Genomic DNA, 25550 nt, shown 5'->3' with positions numbered 1-25550 from the left:
ACCAGGTTGGCCTGCCTTGGAGGTAAGCATGATACCCTGCCAACCTAAAGTGATTTGGAAATGTTAATCCATTTTACCAAGCCAGAGTCTCCAGCATATGTATTTCAAGCCATCATAAAACACGTACCTGTCATGCTGAGGAATGTGCCGAGGGCAGGCGTCAAAGACCGGCCGAGGGAGTCGAGGGAGTGAGTTTTGCTGTGTTGTAGGGTTGTGTCCTGACAACCTCCGTGAGACCTGGGGTACTGCCAGGGAGTGGCTTTTAAATATTGAAGCCATTTTATTTATTAATTCAGGAATTCAGGCAAGTAGGGATTCCTGTTTGCCCATCCAAGTGTCAGGGGGCTCGGAGGTGATTCTGTGGATGAAGGGTGTAGAGGCTGCCAGGCTTAGGAAATTGAGATAACAGAACAGTCATATGAGCAAGAGATGGTTTCTCTGCGCTTCATGAACAGAAAGTTGAACAGAGAGGCTATGTGGACATTTTGGGCTTCTTCGGAAGATAAGTTTAACGAGCCTCGCAGTGAAAGCATCGCTGGCACAGGGCGAATGGCAAAGCCGCTTTTGTTGCTGTTATTTTATTCTTGTGTTCTCCATGGCAGTAATGTCATCGCTGGCATTCGGTAGGACACCAGGGTATCAGCAAATTTCGTTATTAGTAAGTGAAATTATCTAATTTGGTGATGGCCTTTTGCATCAAGCGTTTTGTAAAGAAACAAAATGATAGTAGGATGTTTCCCCACATCTGTCTAAATATTTGGTGAAAAAAAGAATTGTGAGGCGGGGTGGGTATAGCTCAGTGGTAGAGCACATGCCCAGCATACACAAGGTCCTGGGTTCAATTCCCAGGACCTCCATTAAAAAGATAGATAAATAAATAAAAATCTAATTATCCCCCCCAATTTTTTTCATTAAAAAAAGTTGTGATTTTAAGTGCATTAAAGCACTCATGTATTAAATTTTTTAAGTAGAAAATTGTTGACTAGTTCATTAATTACTAATTTACAATTAATTACTAATTTATAATTAATAATTAAATGCATGTTTACTGCATTGTCCATTATCCATTCTAAGTAAATGAGGTAAATAAGAAAAAATTAATAAGGAAATAATTACAAATATTAAAAATAAAGGCAAATAACATTAATGAAAGTAAAGAGGCAGTATTGCAAAGAGGGAGGAACAAGATAAGGTTTTAATTTCAGGATGAGTGAGTTGCTTAAATCATGGAACCCCACTTTTTTCATCTGTAAAATAGAGATCATACCATCTACACTAGAGGGTTGTTAATGAGGTTGAAATGAGATAATATATTTAGAAGTTAAAAAATGTTGAAATTCCACTCATGCTTTCTTGAACAGACAGGATTGTACAGTGAAAAAAGCATGTGACTTGTAGTTGTGTAGACATCGGTTGGAATTCTGGCTTTCCCACGTGCATTGCTAGGTGAGTTCTTTAAATGTCTCTGAATCTCAGTTTCCTTAGCTGTAAAGTGGGCCTTATCATATCTCCCTTGTAAGATAAGATAAGGTCAAGTGCACGGGCTCAGCCAAGGTGCTTGGGAGCAACAGAGTTTGCTGTTTCTTAAATCTAGAAGTTCATCTATCAGGCGTGTGTGTGTGTGTGTGCGCGCGTGCACGCACACGGAGTCTGTCATACCTGTGGCTTCCCCTCCGGCTGATGACCTTGTTGCTGCTTTTCTGTTTGCAGCGACCCTCCGGAGTGCCACGCCGGGCATGGACGCCTTTTTCTGCACCTGGAGGATCAGGGGTGGTAGTGTCATCGCCCAGTCACGAAGCTGCTAAGGCCATCTCAGGGGCGTGGGCGCCAGGACAGGAAGGCAGCGTCCGAGGGCCACAGAGCCATGCCTTTCGGCCTGAAGCTCCGCCGGACACGGCGCTACAACGTCCTGAGCAAGAACTGCTTTGTCACCCGCATCCGCCTGTTGGACAGCAACGTTATTGAGTGCACGCTGTCCGTGGAGAGCACAGGGCAGGAGTGCCTGGAGGCGGTGGCCCAGAGGCTGGAATTGCGGGAGGTAAGCGAGCGTGCGTGGTGGGTGGATGGGCCAGAGCTCACCTGCGGGACCAGCCACCTTCTCTTGGCACTTGCCATGTCTTTTCAGCCTCCACTGGGTTTAGAAGCATCTTGTTATCCTTAGCGTGGCCTCGATCTTAACAGCTTCTGGTGGAAGCTGAGACCTACTCTGATGTTGAGGGAAACAGTTTCACCTCTAGAGCTTGCATGGTGGGTGGCGGCTGCCCTGTTCTTTTAGCCGAAGAGGAGGCTGTATTGAGACTCGCCTCGCTAATGTCGTTTTCTCTCTTCAGCACAACCGAGTGGGAGGCTAGGGCTTTGGCATTCCGGGCTCAGCAAGGAGAAAACTCCCACGCGTGGGGTGGAAGCAGCTGCTTCTATTTTATGTTTCTGTCTTTTCCTCTTCAAAGAGGGAAAAGAAAAAAAGAAGGAGAATTTAAAGCAAACATGGCTGGCAAGGCTTTTTTTGTGGGAGCTTGTGAAATGGGGATTTTATTCCTTTTAAGATTCCTCATGACCCTGGTTTTCTTTGGGCTTGAAGCAAACCCAGGGTTGACCATTAGGGCAGTCACGTTCTCTCTCCTTAGAAGAGACTCTTAGTGCAATGTGCCCTTTGTTACAAGCAAGCCCTGCTTTTTTTTTCAGTCCTCCAGACATTCAGAAGAAGGGGTTTTTGAAAGAAACCCACTCAAGCATTTGTGTCTTGAGAGCTGTGGGCCTTGTTGGCTGATAGTCAGGGAGGCATGGTTGACCAGTTGCCAGAGCTGAAATGCCTGCAGAGTCCTGGAGTTCAAGCCTTCCTGAGGGCAAGGAGGAGCTCTGTGTTGTCCTGGGCCCTGTGACACCATTGCCCAGTCCTCGGGGTGATGGAGAAGAGGGGCTGTGTCCCTGTTGGAAGTGATCATGTTTGGTCTCCTTCCCTCACCCCTTGTGGTCCACCCTATTTCCACCTGCGCTGAGGAAATGGGGTCAGGAAAGGGCTTCCTCTCCCCTTGGCGTCTTCCGCAGGCTTCCTCTTACCCTCTGGGGGACCATTTCACCTGAAAACTTCTGTCTCCTACTGGTTTTCGTGATTATACCTGGGTCTCCATGTTCAGGTCTTCCTTTGAAGTTAATTTTCCCCTGGAGGAGATCGTCCTGTTCAACAGATACATGTAGCTTGGTTGGTAGCTGACGCAGTAGAATAAGTGTGTGAAATGTCCTGACCTGACTGGTTGATAGTTGACTCTTTTTTTTTTTTTTTTGCTTATTCATAGCACTTTAGGATGCACATATTTAAACATACATGTGTATTGGCATAAAGGAAAACCCTTAATACTATAGTCAGTTGGGCAGGAGGCTGGTCTAAATTCTTAAAATTTTAATTATAGATCATTTGAAAATATATGCAGAGGTGTTACTTTTGAGTGCTCCCTGCCACTCACATGAGGATAACCAAGTGTTCTTTGCATGCATTGGAAGCAGTATAGTGTGTAGTTAAGTAGTGTTAAGTGCAGGGTTTGGAGTCTTGGACTTAGATTCAAGTTATGGTTCTGTCACTGATTAGGTAACCTTGGAGAGGTTATTGAACGTCTCTGGACATCAGTTTTCTCACCCATAAAATGGGAATAATGATATTCACCTTATTTACCTTATAGGGCTGTTGTAAATATTCAGAGACATAGTATGTCAAATATATAGTGCTATGTCTAATAATTTATAATTGTTCCAGTTTCAGAGTTTTAAAAAACATTTTTTCATTGAAGAAAATATGGAACAACTGCAATGTTCCAAACATGTTTTAGGACTCGGTGAAACTAAGGTAAATAACTTCTAATTTTGCCTTCAAGAGATGCACAGACTAGTAGGGGAATCCAGCAAGTAAAAACCAGCTAAGATGAGTGTGATCCACACTCAAATGCAATGCAGGGGCAGGCTTGAAAGGCAGGGGCTCTCTTTAGAGTTGTGCAGTGCCCAGCCTGCCCCACTGAACACTGCAGCCCTAGCCAGGGGAGAGGGAGCCTCAGTGAAAGATGAACAGAGACCACACTTTGAACAGGAACTTGAATGATACACAGGAATTCAGCAGGTGGAAAAGAAGACAGGTCATTCTGAGCATAGAGAACTGGATTTTTGAAGATCCAAGGGGGTCCAAGAATCAGGCACCATTGTGGGGGGCTGCGAACCGATCTCTGGGAATCCCCAGGTAGAGCAAGAGTGCAAGGTACAAGGTGAGGGGCGTCTGGAGATGTGTGTGACAATACTTAACTTTCATCAGACTATTGTTTCTCCCAGTGAGAGGGCAGAGATCAGCCCGGGATCATCCCAAACTGCTTTGTCACGAAGGATAAAGCCGCGAAGTCCAGATTCTGCTGTCAAGTGTGTGTGGCAGGGTGATTGATCTTCTAATGCTAAGGCGGGGTTTGCGTTTAATGCTGGCTTTATTTTGACATGCTCTTAAACAGGTGCATCCACATTAGAGCAAATCACCTTTTTTTTTTTTTTTTTTGGTTTTACGCTTTCATTCTGTGACAGATCACATGGAAGGTACGGCCTTTTGTGAAACAATCCTATAGAAACTTTTGAATTGAAGGATGAGATAGAGCAGTCTAACACTTTGTTCTTCGCCCACACACACCTTGAGGAGGAATGAGATCTCCACCCAAGAGCACAAGTGGGAGGGGTGACCGCAGGGTCTGCCTCACTCACTTGACTTTGTAAGTGGGTCATTTTTCCAGACAGGGCTGATGGTGCTTTAAAGGAGAAAGTAAAACTCCATCTGAAATAAAACAAAACATTTAGTCTTTTGTGAAGGCTTGGAAGACAGTATGGTGAGTCTTTTGCTTTGCCATTAGAAGTGTTCAGGTGGCAGAGTGGGGTGGGTATAGTGATAGCGCGCATGCTTAGCTTGCACGCGGCCCTGGGTTCAATCCCCAGTACCTCCATTAAAATACACATTTATTTATACATATATATGTAAATATGTGTGTAGAAAAAAATAAACAACATTATGTTGGTGGCCCATTCTTGTCCAAGAAGGCTGGCCAGGTAGTTGAGTCTCAGTAAATAGCTCAGGAATGAATGAAAAGAAAAAAAAAGTTTTTTCTAGTTTAAGTGTATCCTAAACCTGATCATAGCTTTATATTAGGAAAGGAAAATTAATTTTGATTTAGGTTCTAACCTACATTAATGACAGTTTCTGTTTTGTTAGCTAACTTAAAAATAGATTTTATTTTTTAAAGCAGTTTTAGGTTTACAGCAGACTTGAACGGAAAGCACAGGGGGTCCGCATACCTCCTGCCCCGCTGTCAGCACCCCCCCAAGAGTGTTACACTTGTTACAGTTGATGAACACTCACTGACACTCGTCATTCAAAGTGCACAGTTTACAGTAGGGCCCACCCTTGGTGTTGTACACTCTGTGGCTTTTGACAAATGTGTATTGACATGTATCCATATGGAAGACTTCTTGAGATTCAAATCTGGTTTTGAATGCACTGATGTACTACCACTTCAGAGAGTATCCAGAGCACCCAGGCCTGTCTCACACGGTCAGCAGACAGCCATCCCCTGGGGAAGCTGAATATGACAGGGTCCCTGCTCCTAGAAACCCTGGAGAATAGGAAAAACAAGAAACAAAGCAAAGGGAACAACCCGTGCTGAGGCACAGAAACGGGAAGGAACATGGAATTTTCAGAGAAGGGCAGAGTTCATTTTGCATTGGGGGCTGTGTGTGCGTGTGTCTGTGTGTGCTGGGGTTGTGGCGGAGAGGGGAGGAATGTGGATGGGTAGGCAGAGCCTGTATTTGAAGGGTCTGAAGTAGCTGGCTAAGGAGTTTTAACTAGCTTCTGTAGATTTGTTTCTAAAATGTATCACAAAAATAGTTAAAATAATCTCCACCTTTAAATGTACCACATATTGTGCTGAGCACTTTTCATGTATCAACTCATTTAATGTTTATAAGACTGTAAGGTGGCGACTCTTGCTGTCAGCGTTGTATGGACGGGGGAGCACAGTGCGTTCCCTGGGCTGGCTCAAACCCAGGTAGCTTGACTCCCCCATTCTAATTCCCGGGGATGTGTAATGGCAGACAGAGGGGCTGTGGTGAGATGCTTTGGGAAACACTCCCATAAGTTCTGCAGTTAAAAAAGAAATGTGTTGAACACTGGAATTTGACACAACATTGTAAAATGATTATAAATCAATAAAAAAAGTTAAAAAAAAAAGAAAAAAAAAGAAATGTGTTGAGTTCAGTGTTTCACAATTATTTTAGCCTTCAGGTGAATCCCCTTTGAATCGTTTGGGGAATAAAACACTGCCTTGAGATGGAAAGCCATCAAAGGATTTCAGGGTGAAGCAGGACATGATCACCTTGGGTTTTAGGAAAAGAACTAAATAGCTGAAGAAGGGTGGGGGTTGGGGTGACAGGAGGAACAGAGATGCTAATTAAGTATACATAACAATAACCTGAAGAGAGGGAAAAAATAATTGTTTTTAAAAAGTTCAGAGCATTTCTCACTGGGAACTCTGTTAAGGAAGAGACCCAGGAGATGCAGAAGGCTCAGAGAATTAGAACTCTGATATAGTTACAATATATTTGGATCAGTGAGTTTCACTCTTTTCCTTCTCCCCAAATGAAATCTTAAGTGGAACATCAATATATAAAATGTCACTGTTCTATTTGCTGAGAGGGGATGAGTATCTGGAGCCCCATCTTCCTGTGCCCTCCCCACCCACCCCCAACATGATTTGAAAAATCACTGACCTAGATTAAGAGACAAATTGTGCTCTACACTGGAATTTGACACAACATTGTAAAATGGCTATAACGCAATAAAAAAAAGTTTTTTAAAAAAGAGCCAAATAGCTAAAACAATGTAATTATGGCTAATTCTTATATTTAAAAAATAAGCACATGGAGAAACAGCCGAGTTTAGTTGCTAGGCGTGTGAGCTGCCCGAGTTCGAATGCTGGCTCTGCCACCGCTGAGCTGTGTAATCTTGGGCAGCCTCCTGTTTCTTCATCTGTGAGTGGAGATGCTGATAGCGGCGACCTCCAAGAGCTGCTGGGAGGATTGAACGAGTTCGTTTTTGCAGAGTTGCCCCAGTACCACAGTGCCGGTCGCAGAGGAACCACACTCATTGTAGCGTCTCCTCTGCAAGACAGCAGTCAGGCTATCTAGACCCGCGCCAGCCCTTCCGGAGACTAGGCTCTCATCCTTTCATAAGTCTGCTTGTTCCGTTTTCAGATGGCTTTCATCATTAGAAACTGGGATCTCACACTGAGCCAACATCTTTCAATTCCCTGAACAGTTGTTAATTGCAGCTTGTGCTCTGCAGTATGTTAGTCACTGGCTACCTGTGGCTGTTGAGCACTTGAAGTGTGGCTCGCTTGAACTGAGATATGCGGTAAGTGTGAAACACACATAGGATTTTGAAGACCTAGTGGGGAAAAAAACTTAATATCTCTCGTTAGTCATTTTTATATTAGTTGCATGTTGACAGCGTAATATTTTAAATATACCATTTTAAATAAAATTTATTAAAATCAGTTTTCCTCCTTTGTACTTGTTAAATGTAGCTACTAGAAAATTTTAAATTAAATGTGGCTCGTGTTATATTTCTGCTAAACACTGCTGTTCTAAGAAAAGCAAGAAGGCCATGTTAATAGTAATAAGGAATATAAAGAATTCCAATAAAATGTAAAAATATGCTAGCATTATTTCCTTTAGGGATAATCTTGACTCTACCTTTAAATTAAAAAATAATAAATGGAGGAGGGATGAATAATTTAACAAAGGTTCCTGAGAATACTCTTCATGGCTACACTCTATTCAAGATAGAGAACTGTTGTCTTCTAGGAAGCCCTGCACTCTTGGGAAGGCTGAATTTGGTAATTCTTGGGCCTCTCCTAAGGCTAGTCTAAGAGCCCTGGTTTTTAAAGGAGCCTAAAAAAATCCGTAACTGTTTCATAGAGTGGCTGATTATCCTCTAATTTGTCCCCCTTTTCTTTTACAAATTTATGTTTTCATCTTACTGAAAGCTGATTTATCTGAAGCTATCAGCTATGGTAGAAATATCTCCCATTTTACAATTTTCTTAATAGCTGGAGTTTATAAAGATACAGAATCTTAACCTATGTTTCCTACCATCAAAGAAAAGTTAATGTTATTTCTATGGCTTGATTTTGTGTTAATCTTTTGGGAACTGGAAATTGATCTGTGGTAATAGGAGTGCTCAACTAAATGGAACACTTCATCCCCCGGCCCTGTCAGATAATAGTGGAATTTACTGTATTTTATAGCCTGCTTAAGCACATCTCTTTGTATGTTTGTATTTGAAGAGGACTAAAATAATCAACATGATCAAGAAGCTATTGAAGAGTAGTCCGCCGCGGAGATTTCTGAATTTCATATTGGTTTTTGTCTTTGTAAAGATTATGCTATGAAATCTTACCAGCTTAATGTCAATTCTGTAAGGTAAATTGGCACCAGTGTCTTATTTCTAGATATGGAGATTGTGGGTGAAAAAATTTCCCCAGTCTTCATCTTTCTTGTATATTCCTAGTGAGCTGTACAGCCTCAGAAGAGTGATTTTTTTTCTTTGGGTCTCTGTTACTCTGCAGTTTTTTCTCCTGTACTTTTATGAAGAGATTGGCTAGGAAAATGAAGATGGAGCAGTTGTTAATTATAGACGTGTCAGTTATGGAAATCCCAGACCTACCCAGGGTAGAGGTTGATTGCACACAAGTTGTTTTTTGCAGTTATCCAACTGATGTGTGGCGGTTTATTTTCCAAACCCATTGGAATGTAATTGCAATGAAGTGCTGTTTCAGAGTATGCATGTAGTCATCTTCTGAAGTATTTTCCATGCCTCTGTGAAAGTTTTAATGCTTGTATATAATTCTTGTGTATTTTATGTGGAGGCATATCAACCTCTGTGTTTCTTAGTTTATAACTGAAGTATACTGGATGCTTCAGGGACCCTATTACAACCTAATGCAAGATTTAAACTTTTGCTTCTGGTTGATGAACTCTTCACAATGCTTGAAATAAGATCATGGACTTTAAGACACAAGACTGTGTCTGCAACCCTTACAAATAGCATTTAAGCATTTAGCATACAAACTGGGTGGGGCAAAAAAACCCTCAAAAAAAAAATCTTTCCCTATTAATAGCTAATGTGGAGAATAACACCATATTTACAGATATATGAACAAATGAATCAAAAATGTCCCAAATTGTTTTTAAAGGCCTTTACTCACTACACTCTTTTCATGATATGGAAAGAGGGATCTTACTTTGACACTGAAGTATACACACACCAACCTGCGTTTGAAGAAACCAGCGTAGTTTTGAGGGCATGCATATATTTATACCTCCTCTGTTAAAATGCAAAACTCCAAACCAGCCAGGAAACTACTCCTATGAAAACGACAATTTAGTGGCTCTTCCGACATTGGTTTTTTTTTTTTTCAGGAGTGCATTTTTAGCAGTTGATTCAGGGATGTGGTTCCTCTCCCTGGCAACCAGTTCTCCTGTCGTTTTTGTTTTTGTTTCCTTATCATTGCAGTGAACTCCTTGCAGAATTCATGGCACCAGAGAGCTGTTTTCTACAGAAAAGTAGAGAAATAGGATTTAGCGCACACACTAAGGCATCATGAGGATTAGATGGACCTGGCTTACATTTGGTGCCTCAGAGGTAAACCAAACAAGTGTCTCAGGCATTTACTTGGGCAATAAGATGGGATCCTTTTTATCATGGAGGAGGTGGCTTCTCTGTGGAATTGTCCCTCACATTTCCCTTGACCGTGTGGCAGCTTTTTAGCAGTGAGGCTCAGCTTTCAGAATCCAGCTGGAGTTGAAATTGGCAAGTCACTTATGAACAGGCCTGGTGTGGTCTCAGCTGGGCCTGGTGGGATTAATGGTCCCTTGGCCAGTACACAGGAAGTTGATTGGTGCACATGTTAGCTTAAGTGAGAGGTTAGGTTCTGACTGCATTTCCCATGAGGCGCTGTGTAGACGTGGCTGAATAAACGTGCTGCATCGTGAACTTGAATAGGGCAGGGTAAGAACTTTGAGATGGTCTTTCTCCTCTGTTGAGTACTCCAGAACAGGGCTATGGCTAGGGGAAGAACTGGGGTTAAGGCGAGGGGTGGTGGGCGATGGAGAAGGTTACTTGGGGCAGAGTTTCACAAAACTGTGTGGATCTCTTAAATGGACTTTCCTAGCAGATACAAACTACTATATATATATATATGTATAAACAACAAGAACCCACTGTTTTGCCCAGGGAACTATATTTAATAGCTTGCAATAACCTATAATGAAAAAGAATATGAAAAGGCATATATATATATATATATATATATATATACACACACACACATATAGAGAGAGAGATATGTGTGTGTAACTGAGTCATTGTGCTGTACACCAGAAATTAACGTAACATTGTAAATCAACTATACTTCAATTAAAAAAAGACTTTCCTTCTAATCCTGGGTCACTGAATTCAGCAGTTCCAAAAGTAGCTTATTCTGGCCATAGTAGGTAGAGACTGTATCTTCCAGGTTACCTGCCTTCCCCTGCACTGGAACCCCATTTTGTGAATAGCAAAATAATTATTTTATTGGTTAAGTGCACGGCGAGTCACCCAGAAATACACATGTCCTCTAGAAAAGGCTGTATTGCAGCAACAGAAAAGTCTTACGCTGTGAATTAGGTTTTGGCATTAGAAGTGGTTTACCTTGTTATTCGGAGTTCTGTACTTTTAATTATGGCTCAAGATTATTATTGTACCATAATTTCCCTTGTACTTCATCCTCCTCCTTTTCTATGTGTGCGCATGTGTGTGCATGTATCTGTGTACATGCATGTGCACGTGTGTATATGTGTGTTCTGAGGAATAGTCTTTCTCAGGGTGTTTTTGTGGGGTGCAGGGGTGGAGATCAGTCCTGATTTAATGATAGAATGGGTGGGACTGAGAAAAAGAAATTTAAAATACTGGTCTTCAAAGCATAGGAGCAGTAAAAATTAACTTTTTCTTTCTTTCTTTTTTTTTTTTTTTACAAAATTGTAGAATGTTTATGCAGTTATTATAGATCCTTTATACTGTGAATGTTACTGATTTGAGTGAATGTTATAATGTGAATGAAGTATAGACCATAAAATCATACCTCCAAATGCCAAGACTCCTTTTAGTGAAAGATAATAAATCATGGTTGGCCTGTCGAGTAGTCACGAAGTTTGCCCTCCCTTTCTCCACCCATGCTTATAAAAGGGCTCTTTTCTAACTAAAATAATTATTACATAGCCCATCACTGTTTACATATGTTACCTCATTTATTATATGCTAAACACACTCCTAGCCATCCAGAATACGACGGAATACCCTTGGACAGCACTGTGCTCCATAAAGGAGTTCAGTATAATGCAGAACTGCCTTGGACCCTTTTCAGACAGTTTATTAAGTTAAGTACCCAGGCTGCCTCATTTTAAGGTTAGCCTAAGCCTACATCATAGATCCCCTAGGAAAGGAGCAGAGTGCTGTTCCAGCGCCCCATAAACACCTATAATGAGACTCCAAAGAAAATCTTCGGGGAGGCATTGCCTGGTGATTTTATTTTTCTCATACCTTTTAGGTTTTTATGTTATTTATAGGCCTTCCAGCTCCTGCTTTTGCCTGCTTTTTCTCGTTTATTTCCAGATAACTTCTGTGTTCTGATTCTGTAGTTGATAGGGATGCTGGTAGTGCTGATGAAAAAGATTCTTGAGGCTTACCTGCTTTCATTTGGCGAGGACGACAGTAGTAGGAGCAGCAACAGAAAGCACTGCTCACAGTACTCAACGTGGGCCAGGCGCACGGTGAACAGGCGTTATTTCATTTACGCCCCTAACAGCCCGTGGGTGGTCGTTGTTATCATCGTCCCCATTTTACGGAGGAGGGAGCTCTGAGACTCTGGGAGGCTCAGTTACTTGTGCAAAGTTATTGGGACAGCGAGTGTAAAAGCTGGGAGATGAACTGACTTCACAGCCTGTTTTCCTGCTGGTCAGCCACATTTCGTTTCCTGTACGTCATCGGTCACATTGGAACAACTAATGGGCTCACTGGAGCTGGGAAACAAACAATGGGGTCAGAATTCACTCAAGCGAGTTGGCCTGTGTTGATAGAAATATAACCTTGGCCCTGTGTGTTGGCATTTTGTTGCTTGAGAAATGCATCGATGTCTGGTGTGGACTTGCCCTTTGGAACGTCATGGAGGAAATGCTCCTATCTGGAAGTCCAGCCACTGGAAGTGTCCTTCAGCCTATTTGGGTCTGCAGCTTTATGTCGGCAAGGACAGATCTGGTTTTCTAGTAAAGTCAGAGTCAGAACTTTATTACAGATTTCGGTGGGGTTGTGGCAGGGATTGATCTGTGATATCACTGAAGGGGCAGCCAGCTGGAGTGGGAACGTCGGCACAAAAATGCCTTTGGAAATTAAACAGTGTAACGAAATCATTCCTTTGAAGGCAGATTTCCAGGTGTGTGCTGTAAACCATCCTAGGCTGTAATTGAAGCAGAAAAGAATGTTTCAAAAGCAGTGATCTATTTTTTTGGTGACTGTTGTGCTAATCCTGAAATCCTAGGGTGAATTAATATAAAGACAGGATTGGATGCATAAAAGTACCTGTTTTAATCATTTAGCACGTTGTTCAAAACGAAATGGATTGAGGCTTCAAGTCGAAGGGTGAACACCTCACTTTCATCTATCAAATCCCCCCATAATCTGCCAAGAACAGCCACCAGGGGCTCCTGTGGCAGCTGTGATGAGGGGCTCCTTCCACTCTCCATGCTTAATGTGGGGGAGAGATTTGCTGCAGTACATACATGTATAATGAAGTGGTCAAGGCCTATATATATATTTTTAAATACTTCATTAAAGCTCAAAAAGAGTGTGAATCATTCTTCTGTTGAAATCTAGTACTGTATGAAAATATTCTACACTGTGGAAGCTTAATGTTGGCAGGAGGTTTCATCTTAGGTGCTGAGCGGTGAGTTACTTTACAGGAGGTGTGAGAACCCTACTTGCCTCTGCCAGCGTGCTCCATGTGAGATCACGAGGCATTCAGGAAGCCTGGGAAAGTCAGCCTGGAGCTCTCAGAATAAATCTGCACTGTCCCCACTCTGCACCCACCCGCCCTTACCTAACAGAGGCGCAGCAGTACTCACGTGTACACACAGCAGGGGGTAGGAACGCGCATCTGGACGCTCAGTGTACGTTACAGTACTGTGTGTCTGTGGCTTCTTTTAGTTTGCCCCAAAGTTACAAAGTAAAAGCTGGAACCTTGTGTGGGCTGGGAAGCCAAATTTGAGGGAAGGTGCTGGAGTCTTGTCTCCTGTGTGGTCTTTGAGATGCCTCTGCTGAGCATGAACTGATACTCTTTTATCCTTTTATCTAGACGCACTACTTTGGCCTTTGGTTTCTCAGCAAGAGCCAGCAAGCACGATGGGTGGAGCTGGAGAAACCGCTCAAGAAACATCTGGACAAATTCGCTAATGAGCCTCTGCTTTTCTTTGGAGTCATGTTCTATGTGCCAAATGTGTCATGGCTTCAGCAAGAGGCCACAAGGTAGGTGCATTTTTTTTTTTCCATGTCCCATAAAAGGATGTGGATTAACTGTGAGGCTTCAGAGGAAGTAGATGAGCTGGTTGATTTAGGGTGTGTGTGTGTAGGGGGGAAGTGGGGTAGTTGGGGATTATTTACCAGTTCCTTTGCAACTTTAGAATTTTTGTCTGAATCCATGTAGCTAACCCAGTGATCCTTTATACTGCTAATAAGGTAGCAGCGATCTGGAGGCGGGTCATATTTTGTGTCTAGCGGCATAGAAGTATTAGTTGGAGACTGTGGGTAAAATAAATATAAATTAATAAATTAATAAATTAATATAAATAAATATAAATTAATAAAAATTTAACCACTTAATACTGTCTGGTCCCCTCCTTCCCTCAAAATGCCTCCAAACAAAATGACCCATCAGACTTTGGATTTGTGGATTGAAAAGGTAACTGAAGATGGGAGTAGAGTTGAGGAAAGCACTGATCGGGTAAGAGTTTTGGGTTAGTAGGTTAAGGTTAAGTGTGAGGAGATTAATAATAATAAGTTAGAGATTGGCCCCACCCTGCAGCTCACTGCTGCTTTACCTGGAAGAAACCATCTGCCATCTTTGAAATGATTTTTCTCCCTCATTCGTAAAGTGAGAGATTTGCATAAGTTCTGAATGTTCTGATAGCCTGCGATTTTATGAATAAAACAAGTGCATTTTTGTTGGTGTTAGTTAAAATGTGCAGGTGGCGGGGGGATGGTTATCTCCTCATCAAATGGTTATTTCTGGTAATAAAGGAATTGCGTGAACCCTCTACTGTAAGCCGTTTCCTCAGATCATGGTGTTCAGAGTGCTTGGGAAGCAGTGCCAGTGACAGCCTGGGAAGAAGGAACAGTGTTCTACTTGATCATTGCATGTCATTTCTTAGATTTTAAATTTCTGATACAAGGGTGCAGTTGAAATTTTTATATACATTTTAAGTGGTAGTCTCCATCGTCATCAACTTTGTCTTTTTTTTTTTTCTTTTTAAGCCAAACTATTGTTAAATAGGGGTTGTTTCTCTAAACAGAGACCATGAGCTAGCTCACAGTCTGATCCAGAAAGCCCACATTAGTCTTTCAGGTGTTGTTCACTTGAGGCACTTGGTTCTATACCATAGTGCACTGCTTTCAAGTGATTTCATTTGTTGAAGTCCTTTCTGTACAGGAAATTATCTCCTCAAAATGGGACAATTTCCTCTGACTTTTGAATTCTCCCTGAGTACTTGGCACACTGCATTAGGTTGATAAGTACTTGCTGATTCATGGCTATCGGACCATTAAATGCGAGACAGTGAGTGACAGGGATGAAACATGGACTATAAATTAATGTATATTGGAAAAAGCTCAGTCTGTAAGGAAAAAGAAAATGAAATGTTGTTCCTCTAGACAGATTTACCCTGTAAGATGTATTGTGGAGGAAGAGCAGTGGAAATGGTGAGAGACTCCGAAATTATGCTTTCTGAAGTTAAAGGAAAAAGATGGTTTAAGCTGAGAAAAATGAAGACTTGTAAGAGTGTGGTAGCTGCCTTTGGATACTTGAAGACTCTTGTGGGGTGGAAATTTTGTGTAGACTCCAGAGCACAAAATTAGGGCCTGTAATAATGAACTTCAAGGAGTTGAAAGACTTTGGTTATTTGGCTCAACATAAGAACACAGTTTCTAATAATTAAAGCCATATAAAAGTGGAACAGACTTATAAAAGGATGAGAGCCCTGGTGTCAAGTGCTGTAGCACAGAGTGGAGAGCCAGGGTGTGTCTTGTAGAGGAGTCCGCCATATTGGGTAGGATGTTGGAATGATCAGTGGTTCTCAAACAGACAGGGGCCTGCTCTATCATAATTACCTGAAGCCTGTGTTATAATGGAACCCAGGGCTGTTCCAGAAGTCTGAATTGGGATGTCTCGGGTGGGGATCAGGAGGAAGTATTGTTTAAAATAAACACTATTCCTCAGGTAGTTATGATGGTCATTCAGACTTGGGAATCAATAAGTTAGTTAGCTTCTAAACCTCTTTACAGTTTTAGATCGTCCAGATAAATAAATTTAATGTTGCATTATTTAACTGTCAATATTTGCATTTATAAGCTGAAACAAAAACTGTTTAAATCTCAACAACTGACAAAGCATAAGAACTCTAAGTGGTGGTGGTTACTGAGGCTGGAGATTAGGCAGGACTTCTATACTTTTTCTTTAGTATTTCTTTCTGCTTAGTTAGGTTGGTTCGTTTAAGAAGTTTGAGAAGGAGGGAAAGACGTGTTTTTCAACACAAGATTTGGAAGCAAACGCTGTTACTGTCATTTGATCAGAAAAACTAATAGAAACTAATTCAAAACTTTGAAGGATATTTTTAGACTTAAACATTAGAACTAAACTGTAGATTTCAGGTATAATTTCTTTATGACAAAGGATGTTACAAGTTAGGAGCTGGGTTTGCAAGAAGAGTTATTTTGTTTGTTTATTTGTTTTTGGTTCCTCTTCTTCCCCCAACATTGCAGGAATTCTTGTTGTCCCAAGGGGCCCTAAAACTGCAACGTGCCAACGGGTGTCAGAACAAGTCAAAGACTTACGCTGGAGAGATGGAGAAATACGAGAGAAAAGCATTGTATGTAAGGAAAGGAACAATGGTAGAGGGAGAAAGAAAATTAAAAAGGAATACATATACTTGGAAAGGTTGGGGGGCACACAAAATGACCCAGGTATGATTCAGTGAGACCTGCTATTGATTTTAGCCACATAGACTAGGCTATAAAGGAGACCTGGTTTGGACTGAGTAACAGGGATTTCTGGATTTGATGCTTAAGTGCTGAGCATGTCTAGGTTTGATGTTAGAGACGAATTGATGAGCTGAGTTCAAGGTGAAGAATGCTGCTTAAAGCCACTAGGAGCCTTTGGGAATCTGAACCTTCTTGGGAGGTTTTAGAAGCATCTGAGGTTTTAGAAGCATCTGAATATTAAAACTGTCTTCCAGGCAGGGCAGCCAAGGAGAAGCAGTGGTGTGGGGGAGAGGAGGATTCCAGAGGAATGTTTCACAGAAGGCCCCAGCACTCATTAGGAGTGGGTTCATGACTAACTTCCCGGTCAGCCACTGTTACCTGAGTTACCGGGCACCTCAGGTGGAGATGGGCTTTGGCTTCTCTGAGAGCACCTGGAATCCACAGCCTCTGACACGAAACAGTTAGTCTTTGTGATGCCCCGCAGAGTCAGATATTTGCATAGATTAGAAATAGAAATCTGTCTTTCACTGTGGGCAACCCTTTGGAGGAGGCAACTATTCAACCATCTGTGCTTAAAAAATAAGCCTTTGTCTGGAGCCAACCAAACTTGTTTTCACCCAACACATGTTTGCAATGATTTGGCTACTTCAACTTGAAACTCAGACAGGTTCTATAGCATGAGTCAGGACCAGCCATTTCTTGAGTAAGGGCAGAGTTCAGAATTAGTACTCCGGTGTTGTTGCTGTTGTTTGGTGTGTGTGTGAACTCATCTAAAGACACAAAGAGGTGAAAGGAAGATATACTTAAAAGGTGTGGATTTCATTTCTTGCCTTCAGACAGTCCCACCCTTGAAAACATGCAGGTTCATAATTTGGAAAATACAATAAAAATTTAAGAGTGATGTTCATTGCAAACTGTTTAAGAAGGTGGTTGACTTGATTGTCAAGTCCAGATTTTGTAAATTAGAAAATACGAGAAGTTCAGGCTTTGACACTGATTTTGACATACTGTGCCTCACCTCATCTCCTGGATATTACTTTTGAAGAACCAATCTGCATAAGTGAGGGAAATCTGCCAAGATATTGTAGTTGAGTTGGGGAAGAAATAAACAGATTGGGACCTACCTTTAGGTTGCAATTGAGTGAGTAGACAAAAAATATCAGAAGGAGAATACACACAGAAGCACACATAAAGGAGGGAAAAAACCTCCTGATAGTTTTACAGAAGTATGAAAAAGCTGGTGAAAAGGACTCTCCAGTAGACAGATGGAGGGTGAGTCATGAAGCCATAGGAATTAAAGAGATTAGGAAGAGAGTTTGTTAACCCTGCTCCAAACTTCAAGATACATTACCTTGGGGCTTTCAAAATGTTAGTTCTCCCCCTTTGGTTAAAATGACTCAAGGGATGGGACCACCATCATTTTTTCCATTTAGCTTTGCTTCTCGTATTCCTTTTTGCCAGGTTTTCTGCTCGGCAAAGGGACTCCGGCTAGCAGTTTATCTTCCCCATTCTGTCCTCCTCCTGACTCAAAGGAAAGATTTTTGTAATGTGTTTTAATGATGTGCATAGCAACAGGCTCATTGTAAACACATGGTTTTCAGAGTTTTCTGGACACAGAAAGAAAAAAGATGGTTTGTGAGAGGTGGAGAAATTCTTAGTCAAACAGAAGGATATTTAATAATAGGCAGGGGAAAGCCAGAAAGCTGCTGGCCTGGATCACTGCTTTTAGTTTAGGTTTGGGGTTTTTCCAAGTCTTCCTCCAGTAAGGAAGTCCCTCTTGAGTTTTTTCAATACAAAAGAGAAAACTTTCAAAAGAAAAAAAGTAATTTTTGAAGATTGAATTTAATTGGCTTCAATTCAGTTCAATTAAGTTGCTGAGTGCATGCATGTGTGGCTTCTGAAAAATTCAATTCTGGGGCTTTTTTTTTTTTTTTTTTTTTTTTTTACTGTAACATGTTTGTCTTTGCGTTACTCCCTGTTGAATGGTATGTCTGCGTAGGGCAGAGGAGCTTCTCATTGTCCTAATGAGGTCAGATAACCTTTCCTACTCTTCCAGGACGTGGTTGTAACTGGCTTTCAAGGTAGGGCTCTCCGCCCTCCTAGTGGTGAGCATGGTATAGACGCCAAGCAGTGGAACCACGGCTGTGGCCAGCACAGCCGCTCTACTGGCCAGGGACGGTCTCAGCACACTGTCGCACACCTGCTGGAAGCTCCAGGGCTGCGGGATCTGTTCCAGGCTGCGTCTGTCTAGTGGGTGCTGCCTCTGTGTTTTCTGCGCTCCTCAGCCTCTGTGGGTCACTCTCCTCTTGGGATCACTGTTCTTCCGTACTTCTCCCAGCTCCTCTAAAGTACTGGACTGACTGTGAGGCTGTACTCTCATCTGCTAGGTGAACTGTCTAGCAGTTATTTCCAGAGGGATTAAAAAAAACCCCTTAATTTCTGTATGGGCTTGGATGGGGCATTCTACAACGTTCAATGCAGTTCCTGTCTGGGAAGAACGTATGGGACAAGGTGTCATTCCACTAACTGGGAATAAATGCCCAAGTTGCAGACTGCATTATTTAGCTACCATAAAGAGTATGAGTGTGTTTTTGTTGTGACAGTGAGTGACAAAGGAGTTACGTTGTGTCATTGTTAGACTATGGTGGAGGTGGCGCCCCCCCCCCTTTTCTTCCAGTTACATATTTTGGGCCTCTGGCTGATGGATGGCAAAGCCAGGTTAGGCGAAGCCTTACATCCCTGTGAAGGTCCAAACGGTGTTTTGATTTTTTTTTTTAAACTAGGATTCAGGAAGCAGTGCCAATGACCTTATAAAAGCTTCCTTCAGCTTACCTTTCTTGTAAATACCTATGGCATTTAGATAACCCACTGCCATCTGCCTTGAGTGCTACTGTAAACAAGTCAGTGTTCAACCAGTGTTTAAAATGTCTCTTTTAAAAGCTCTAATTATGGTAATGTTTCCATTTCCTTTTACAACACCATTTATTTTGTTCCTCCGGTTCTTTGAGTTCTTTTTATTATTTTGAAATGTCATTTTAATGGCTATTTAAAGTTTCTCCTCGGGCTGGGAAATAGGGACTTCCTTCAAGGCTGACTTAAGATTCAGCAGGAATCCCCCGTGGATAATATAATTTGCTGAGAATGGCACATCCCCCTCCTGGCCAGCTCCAGCGGGTGAAGGGGGGCTTGTTCTCCCTCTGTCGATGATGGAGCACGGAGTCGTGTCTGCCAGATAGTTTAGATATTTCAAGAGGCTGTTGATACCGGGATTTAATCGCAGACATTGCTCGGTGTGGCTAACGTCACGAATGATGAGATGAGAGAGGAGAGGGTTGTCCACAGCAAGCAGAGCAACCTTGAAGGCGAGAATTGCTTTCCCAGAGGAGATTAGTTGATGAAAGTGTTGGTGGCCATTTGCATTATTTCTCATTTCAGCCTTTATTTTAAGCACCTGTTCCACATTAGACACTCTGCTTGTCAGTGGGAGTATAAAAACTAACGGATCTCAGCCCTCCCTCTCCTTCCTGAAAAGAGCTGTGTCTCGGAGCAGCTTTTGATTTATTGGAGGTTTGAGTTTGTTTGCAAAGCTTGCATTGCTGACGTCATTTACTTCCTGGAGAAGGCCTTCTCACTTCGTGAATCCCAGAGAGCCTGGCAGGTGTCTTCCAGGACCAGGACCAGGACCAGGACTTGCTGGACGAGCCTGTGACCTGGGTAGTTAGTCGCCTAGGGCCCCGTGCGCAGAAAGGCCCCGAGTTTGGCTTAGTGCACTGCTGTTGCCCTTTTGAAATTCTAAGTTTTTGAATAATGAACCCTGCATTTTCAGTTTTCACTAGACTGCAAATTTTGTAGCCAGTCCTGCCCAGGACAGCCTCCTACTTCCATCCCTGTTCATTCATCTCTGCTCGTTTTGTTGTTACCTCGTGACTTATTCTTGTTATGGGTGGTTGTGAGGCTACTGTTATGGGTGTGATCAAAGAGAAAAAATAAATTAAAAAAAAAACTCACAGGGGAACAAAAATTTTCACTATCTACGCAAATATGAAAATAAAATCATGGTCCTGGTAACCCTTTCTCCTCCTGGACCTGACTTACTGGAAAATCCTGCAGAGTCTGCGGAGCTGTTATAAAATCAGTTGAATTTCCTTCAGGGAAGTTGATCGATTAGCTTATCTCAACCCTCAACTAGGATTTCTTCACGTGTTGCTGTGAAGATGATGACTCCGCCAAGTTTATGCTTTTCTTACTTAGTTAAATCAAAGCACACGTCAGTGCCAACCTCATTGTACAAGCGTTCCAAATGCGTGGAATTACTTTTTGTCTTTCTCTCTCCCCTCATGGGAAAAAGATGTAGTTTGCAAGAATGTGTAGGGAGATGGCTATTTAGGCAACCCACTGCCCTGAGAACAATGAGGTATATACACAAAGTTAACGCTTAAACACAATCTGGATGCTTCTTTGACATACCTTCCCTTTAGGGGAGAGAGAAAACAAATGATAAAATAAATCACTGACACTAGTGAGTACTGATATTTACTAAATAGGGCTCTTTAGTACTGTCACTTGACATTATTATTTTTCATTGTAGGTGTTCTATAATGAATAGCAAAATCAGAATTTCAAGTGGAAATAGGTCAGTGGTATCTTTCTTATTTAAAAAGGAGCCTTGTAATGTTCTTTGGTAATCTGACATCTGATTTTCACTCTTTTTTTAAATTATTTATTATAAAATAAACAATAAGTTTATACTGTATAGCACAGGGAACCATGTGATTTTCACTCTTTATAAAGCAAGATGTACTTATCTGTGTTTTAATTGTTAGTAAAGCAAAGTTTCCCCCAAACAGGTGAAGTAGTATACCTCAAAAAAAAAAAAAGGAAACTTTTGCTTTTAATGTGTTAAAATTATCTCATTTTTAATTGTATGGCTAATGCGTATTTACTAGTATTCGATGATCTATTCTGAGATTCTCAACAGCAAACAAAAATCATGTGTTTCTGTTCAGCTGTTTGGAAAATAGCTTAATTTTTTTCACCAAGGGTACTAATTTTGTTCTTTGTGTATCCCTTGATTTTCAAAGATACATTTGTCCATTTGTTTATTCACTCATTTGTTGCTTCCAAATGGTTCTTTATCAGAGTTCCATTGCAGAAGAGTGAGAGAGAGCCAACATCTGACTAAGGAAATAGTAAAGATTTATGATAGAGCATGGATTAAAATTTTAGAAAATTCTATTTCTTTCAAAAGCTGAGTAGAACACGATGATCCCACACAGCAGTGTTTACCTTCAGCGGAGGGGTGGAGGGAGGGGAAAAACAAACAGAAGCCACGGGACGAGGTGCTTTGTCTTGTCAAAGCACGCCAGCTATGCTTTAGGAATTTTTTTTAAAGACATCCCCTTAGAAAGTGTTCCTCGGATTTGCAGGGGTGTCATGCTAATGGGTGGGATTGGGAGTGGTGTGTTACTTTCAGTACTGAGGTTTTTTTTTAAAAAAAAACAAAAACCTTTGGGGGAAACGGAGGCACAAGGAGGAGATATTTTAGAATCCTTTGCTCTGCCTTTTTCCTGGGATCTCAGTGCTGGGACCTTAAGCTGGGGCAGAGTAGGGGGTGGAAGGGTGGAGGGAAGTGACAGATGTGCTGTATTTGCACATTAAAGAGGCCTGGCAGCGTCTTGAAAGCGAAGAACCTTTTTTGTGCTTTAGGGTATAGCAGCTTTCTAACCCAATACAAGACCTCCAGACCTCGGCAGCCTGCGAATACTGTAGTTCTGTGAGGTCTGTGGAAGAAGGTAGTTTGTGTTCCGTCACCTGACAGAATTTAATAATAATAACAGTGAGAGCGGCCGGCGTTCATGTACAAGGTGCTGCACTAAGTATCTTGAACGATTATCTTAAACAAGATTACACTGTATAGCACAGGGAAATATACACAAAACGTTACGGTAGCTCACAGAGAAAAAAATGTGACAATGAGTGTGTCTATGTCCATTTATGACTGAAAAATTGTGCTGAATGCTGGAATTTGACACAACATTGTAAAATGACTATAAATCAATAAAAAATGTTAAAAAAAAGATTATCTTTTTCAGTCCTCACTAGCACCCTATGAAGCACTTGTATTCTCTGGAAAAGGATTGTGGATTTTTTTCTAACAGAAGTTTTATTGCTCTTAAGTGGAGATACGTCATCCATCAAATTAGTTGAATCCTTTACATTACTTTGCCAGACAACTACTTCTCTCTACATGTTCCCCCCACTCTCTAGCTTTACCAGAGAAGCAGGGGGTTTAGTTCCTACTGAAGTGTCAGCAAAGAAATCCAGAGGGCTGAAGTACCTGTAAGGTCAGAGATGATAAACTGGTACCACACGAGCTGATTCTGGTCCACTGGTGGACTTTGTTTCACCTGGACCATTTTTTAAAGAATTGAGTTTTTTTCTCTCTCTCTCTCTCTCTCTATATATATTGGTTTCCAACTTCCTATATATATATATATATATATATATATATATATATATATATATATATATTGATTGAAGTATGGTCAGTTACAGTGTGTCAATTTTGGGTGTTCAGCATGTCCCAGTCACGCATATATTTTGATGCTTTACAGACAGACATATGCTGTCTAGTTTGCCCCAGTTCCCTGGCTCCCCACAGTGTTATAGTCAGTGACGTGGACTCCCTTCTGTGACCTGCTGGGACTGTAGGAATTTAGGTTGTGACCGCTGATACTTGTACTTTCTATATATCTTGAAGTGCTTCTCAGAGCTTGGATCAACCCATCCCTCCACGTTGGCCCAGTTGGATCTATGCCACTCAGAGTCCAACTATCTTAACACTTTAACCACCTACCAGAAACTGTAGAAGGTCCAGCTGGATGTGAGAGTATCATTTCCCTTCCGTCCTCATTTGAAAAGTTTGTTTCTATGTCACATCACTCCAGGGTGCTAGGCTGCATGTGCCTGTACTTTTTCTTGTGGAGACATGGTTCAAGTTTTTCATAGTTTCCCTCTTTTTGCTTTCAATATCTGCCTCATCTCGGATTACCCATAAAAAGTCCGTCCATCAGAAAGGTACCAAGTATCCTATAGGCCAAAAAAAGATCACCCAGATCTTAAGCCAACATAGCCTGTTTAAGAAAGCAATAGGTTGTCTATCAAGACAGATAAAGCTTTATCAGAATCATAGTTTTATATCCAAACGTGAGACAGATGAGAGGCTGCAGATGAGAGGCCAGTTGCTTCATAGTACAGATGAAGAAAGTGATTATTAAGGAGATAGAGGGACCTTGCCCTTAGTCACACAGCTGTTTAGTGACAGAAGCCTGACTCTTAAGCTGGGACTGGAATGGTTTTAGGTGAACCAAGAATGCAGACATGGGAGAGCCCAGGGCTAGGATTTGTTTAAACTTCCGAAAGCCTTTGCGCCTCCTTCCCCTCCTCCTCACTGGCCCTACAACTGCTAAGACACCCTGTGAAACTGGAAGAGATGTGCTTTGTCCAAGGGAAGGAAGTAGTTTAGACAGAAGAAACAAAGGGTAAGGGAAAACAGGCACTTCTTTGAATGGAGTTCTTTAAATAGCAAGCATTATGTAGAGATTGGAACTAACATGGGTTTTATTTAACAGTTTTATCAGTGATCTGCCGCCCTAGGCACAGAGTGAAAGTGCCAAGCTTTCAGATGACACTAAGCCCTTTAGAAGAGTGGAAAATTGAGACATTGGAAATAAACAGTAGAAAGGTGTCAGCTGGTGTCAAGTTCCCAGGTGTGACTGCAAAAGAATGATAGTACGGCTTTCTGGTGTAATTGGTGGGAGGGGAGGAGGAGTCATCATAGCAGGGACATGTTGCAACATGTTTCAGTTTGCAGCTGCCCAACTCTTAAGGTTGACCTGTCAGTCTTGTGCCTGCAGCTGGCAAGAGAGAGTAGATGTTTTGCCAGCATAAAAATGTTTCTTGCCAGCCTAAAAAGGTGTTACCATTACTCAGGGCACAGCCCAGCACATTTTAACTGTTACGCTAACATGCAAGTCAGACCCATGACACTTTACTATAAAATCAGAGAGATGAAGCAGTGTTGGGAACAAATATTTTTGACCAGGACAATACAAGGTCGTCAGAAGACATTAACATGATAACTAAAGAGAGAAACCCATAGATCTAAGGAAAACTCAAAAAGGTTGATAATTTGGATCCTTGAAATAAATGACCAATTGTGAAAAGATGGATACTGGTGGGAAACTATGAATGCAAACTATGTAGCTGCTTGACTGTGCTGTATTTATATTTTGAATGATGAATGTAATCATCAGAGAGCTGGTATGTGGTCTAATCTTCAAGGAAAATAATAGCTGGGAATAAAATATAGTTCAGAAACCAAACTCTGCTATAGTAGGAGCACAGATTTGCAGTCAGAAGATGTAGTTTGCAGGTATTTGTTTCTTGATCAGGCTCTGTCCACTCCCCCATGCCCAGATTCTGTGTTGATAGTCAGTCAGGAGATGACACCAGTGTAGCTGTTGTGAGGATTAATTTAGAAAGCACTCATTACTGTGTTCAGCACAAAGTGGGTATTCAATCATGTTTGTTTTTTAAGTAAAAAAGATGTACTGTAAGGTAATGAGAAATTGCTGCATCCCTCAGGAAGCTGTGTAGATAGCTGTCGGTCACCTGGTAGAAGGATCAGTCCTGGCCCGTGCTAACTGGAAACATATAGGGAAGAGCATTCTGGGAAATGTAGTTCATTCTAGCCAAGTTGTGACTTTCCAGTGCCACCAAAGGGCTTAGTACCTAGTTGATGATTAGCAGAGCCCAAATCGCTGTAAACCCTGTTTAGTAGAAGCTCTGTTGAATACTGATTTGGTGCTGACTCATGAGTGCTAGAAATCAAAATTACCCTCAACAGACAAAGGATCTGATGTCCCTGAAGTTAACATCAAATTTGTCCCTTATTTTCCCAGGCACTTCTCAAAGGTAGAATTGCAAAATCTAATTTAAGCAAAAACATGTGTTTCCTAAGTAGTTTCCCCACCCTCGCCCCAGTCCCATACAAGGGAGCGGATCCTGCCCAGAGGACCTAGGCTGAGGTTATCAGGTGGGTGTGAGGAAACAAGACAAGGCAGATCTGGCCTTGCAGCTCCACGGATGGTCAGAGCAGCTGTTCAGGGGCTTGAAGGCAGGTTGGCTATGGCAG

At 41.8% G+C, this 25550-nt stretch overlaps 1 protein-coding gene across 2 annotated transcripts in view; it reads left to right on the top strand.

Moving 5' to 3' along the window:
* PTPN14 (protein tyrosine phosphatase non-receptor type 14) overlaps positions 1 to 25550 on the top strand; it is a 155265-nt gene that overhangs the window by 63132 nt on the left and 66583 nt on the right. For both annotated transcript variants that reach the window (XM_006198771.4, XM_015234766.3), the window contains exons 2-3: positions 1711 to 2038; positions 13458 to 13627. In XM_006198771.4, coding sequence (XP_006198833.1) covers positions 1865 to 2038; positions 13458 to 13627 — 344 coding nt within the window. In that variant the 5' untranslated portion in view covers positions 1711 to 1864. The remainder of the gene's footprint in view (positions 1 to 1710; positions 2039 to 13457; positions 13628 to 25550) is intronic.

Source organism: Vicugna pacos, chromosome 23, assembly GCF_048564905.1.
Source record: "Vicugna pacos chromosome 23, VicPac4, whole genome shotgun sequence".
NCBI lineage: Eukaryota > Metazoa > Chordata > Mammalia > Artiodactyla > Camelidae > Vicugna > Vicugna pacos.
This window is presented reverse-complemented; position numbering and strand designations above follow the sequence as displayed.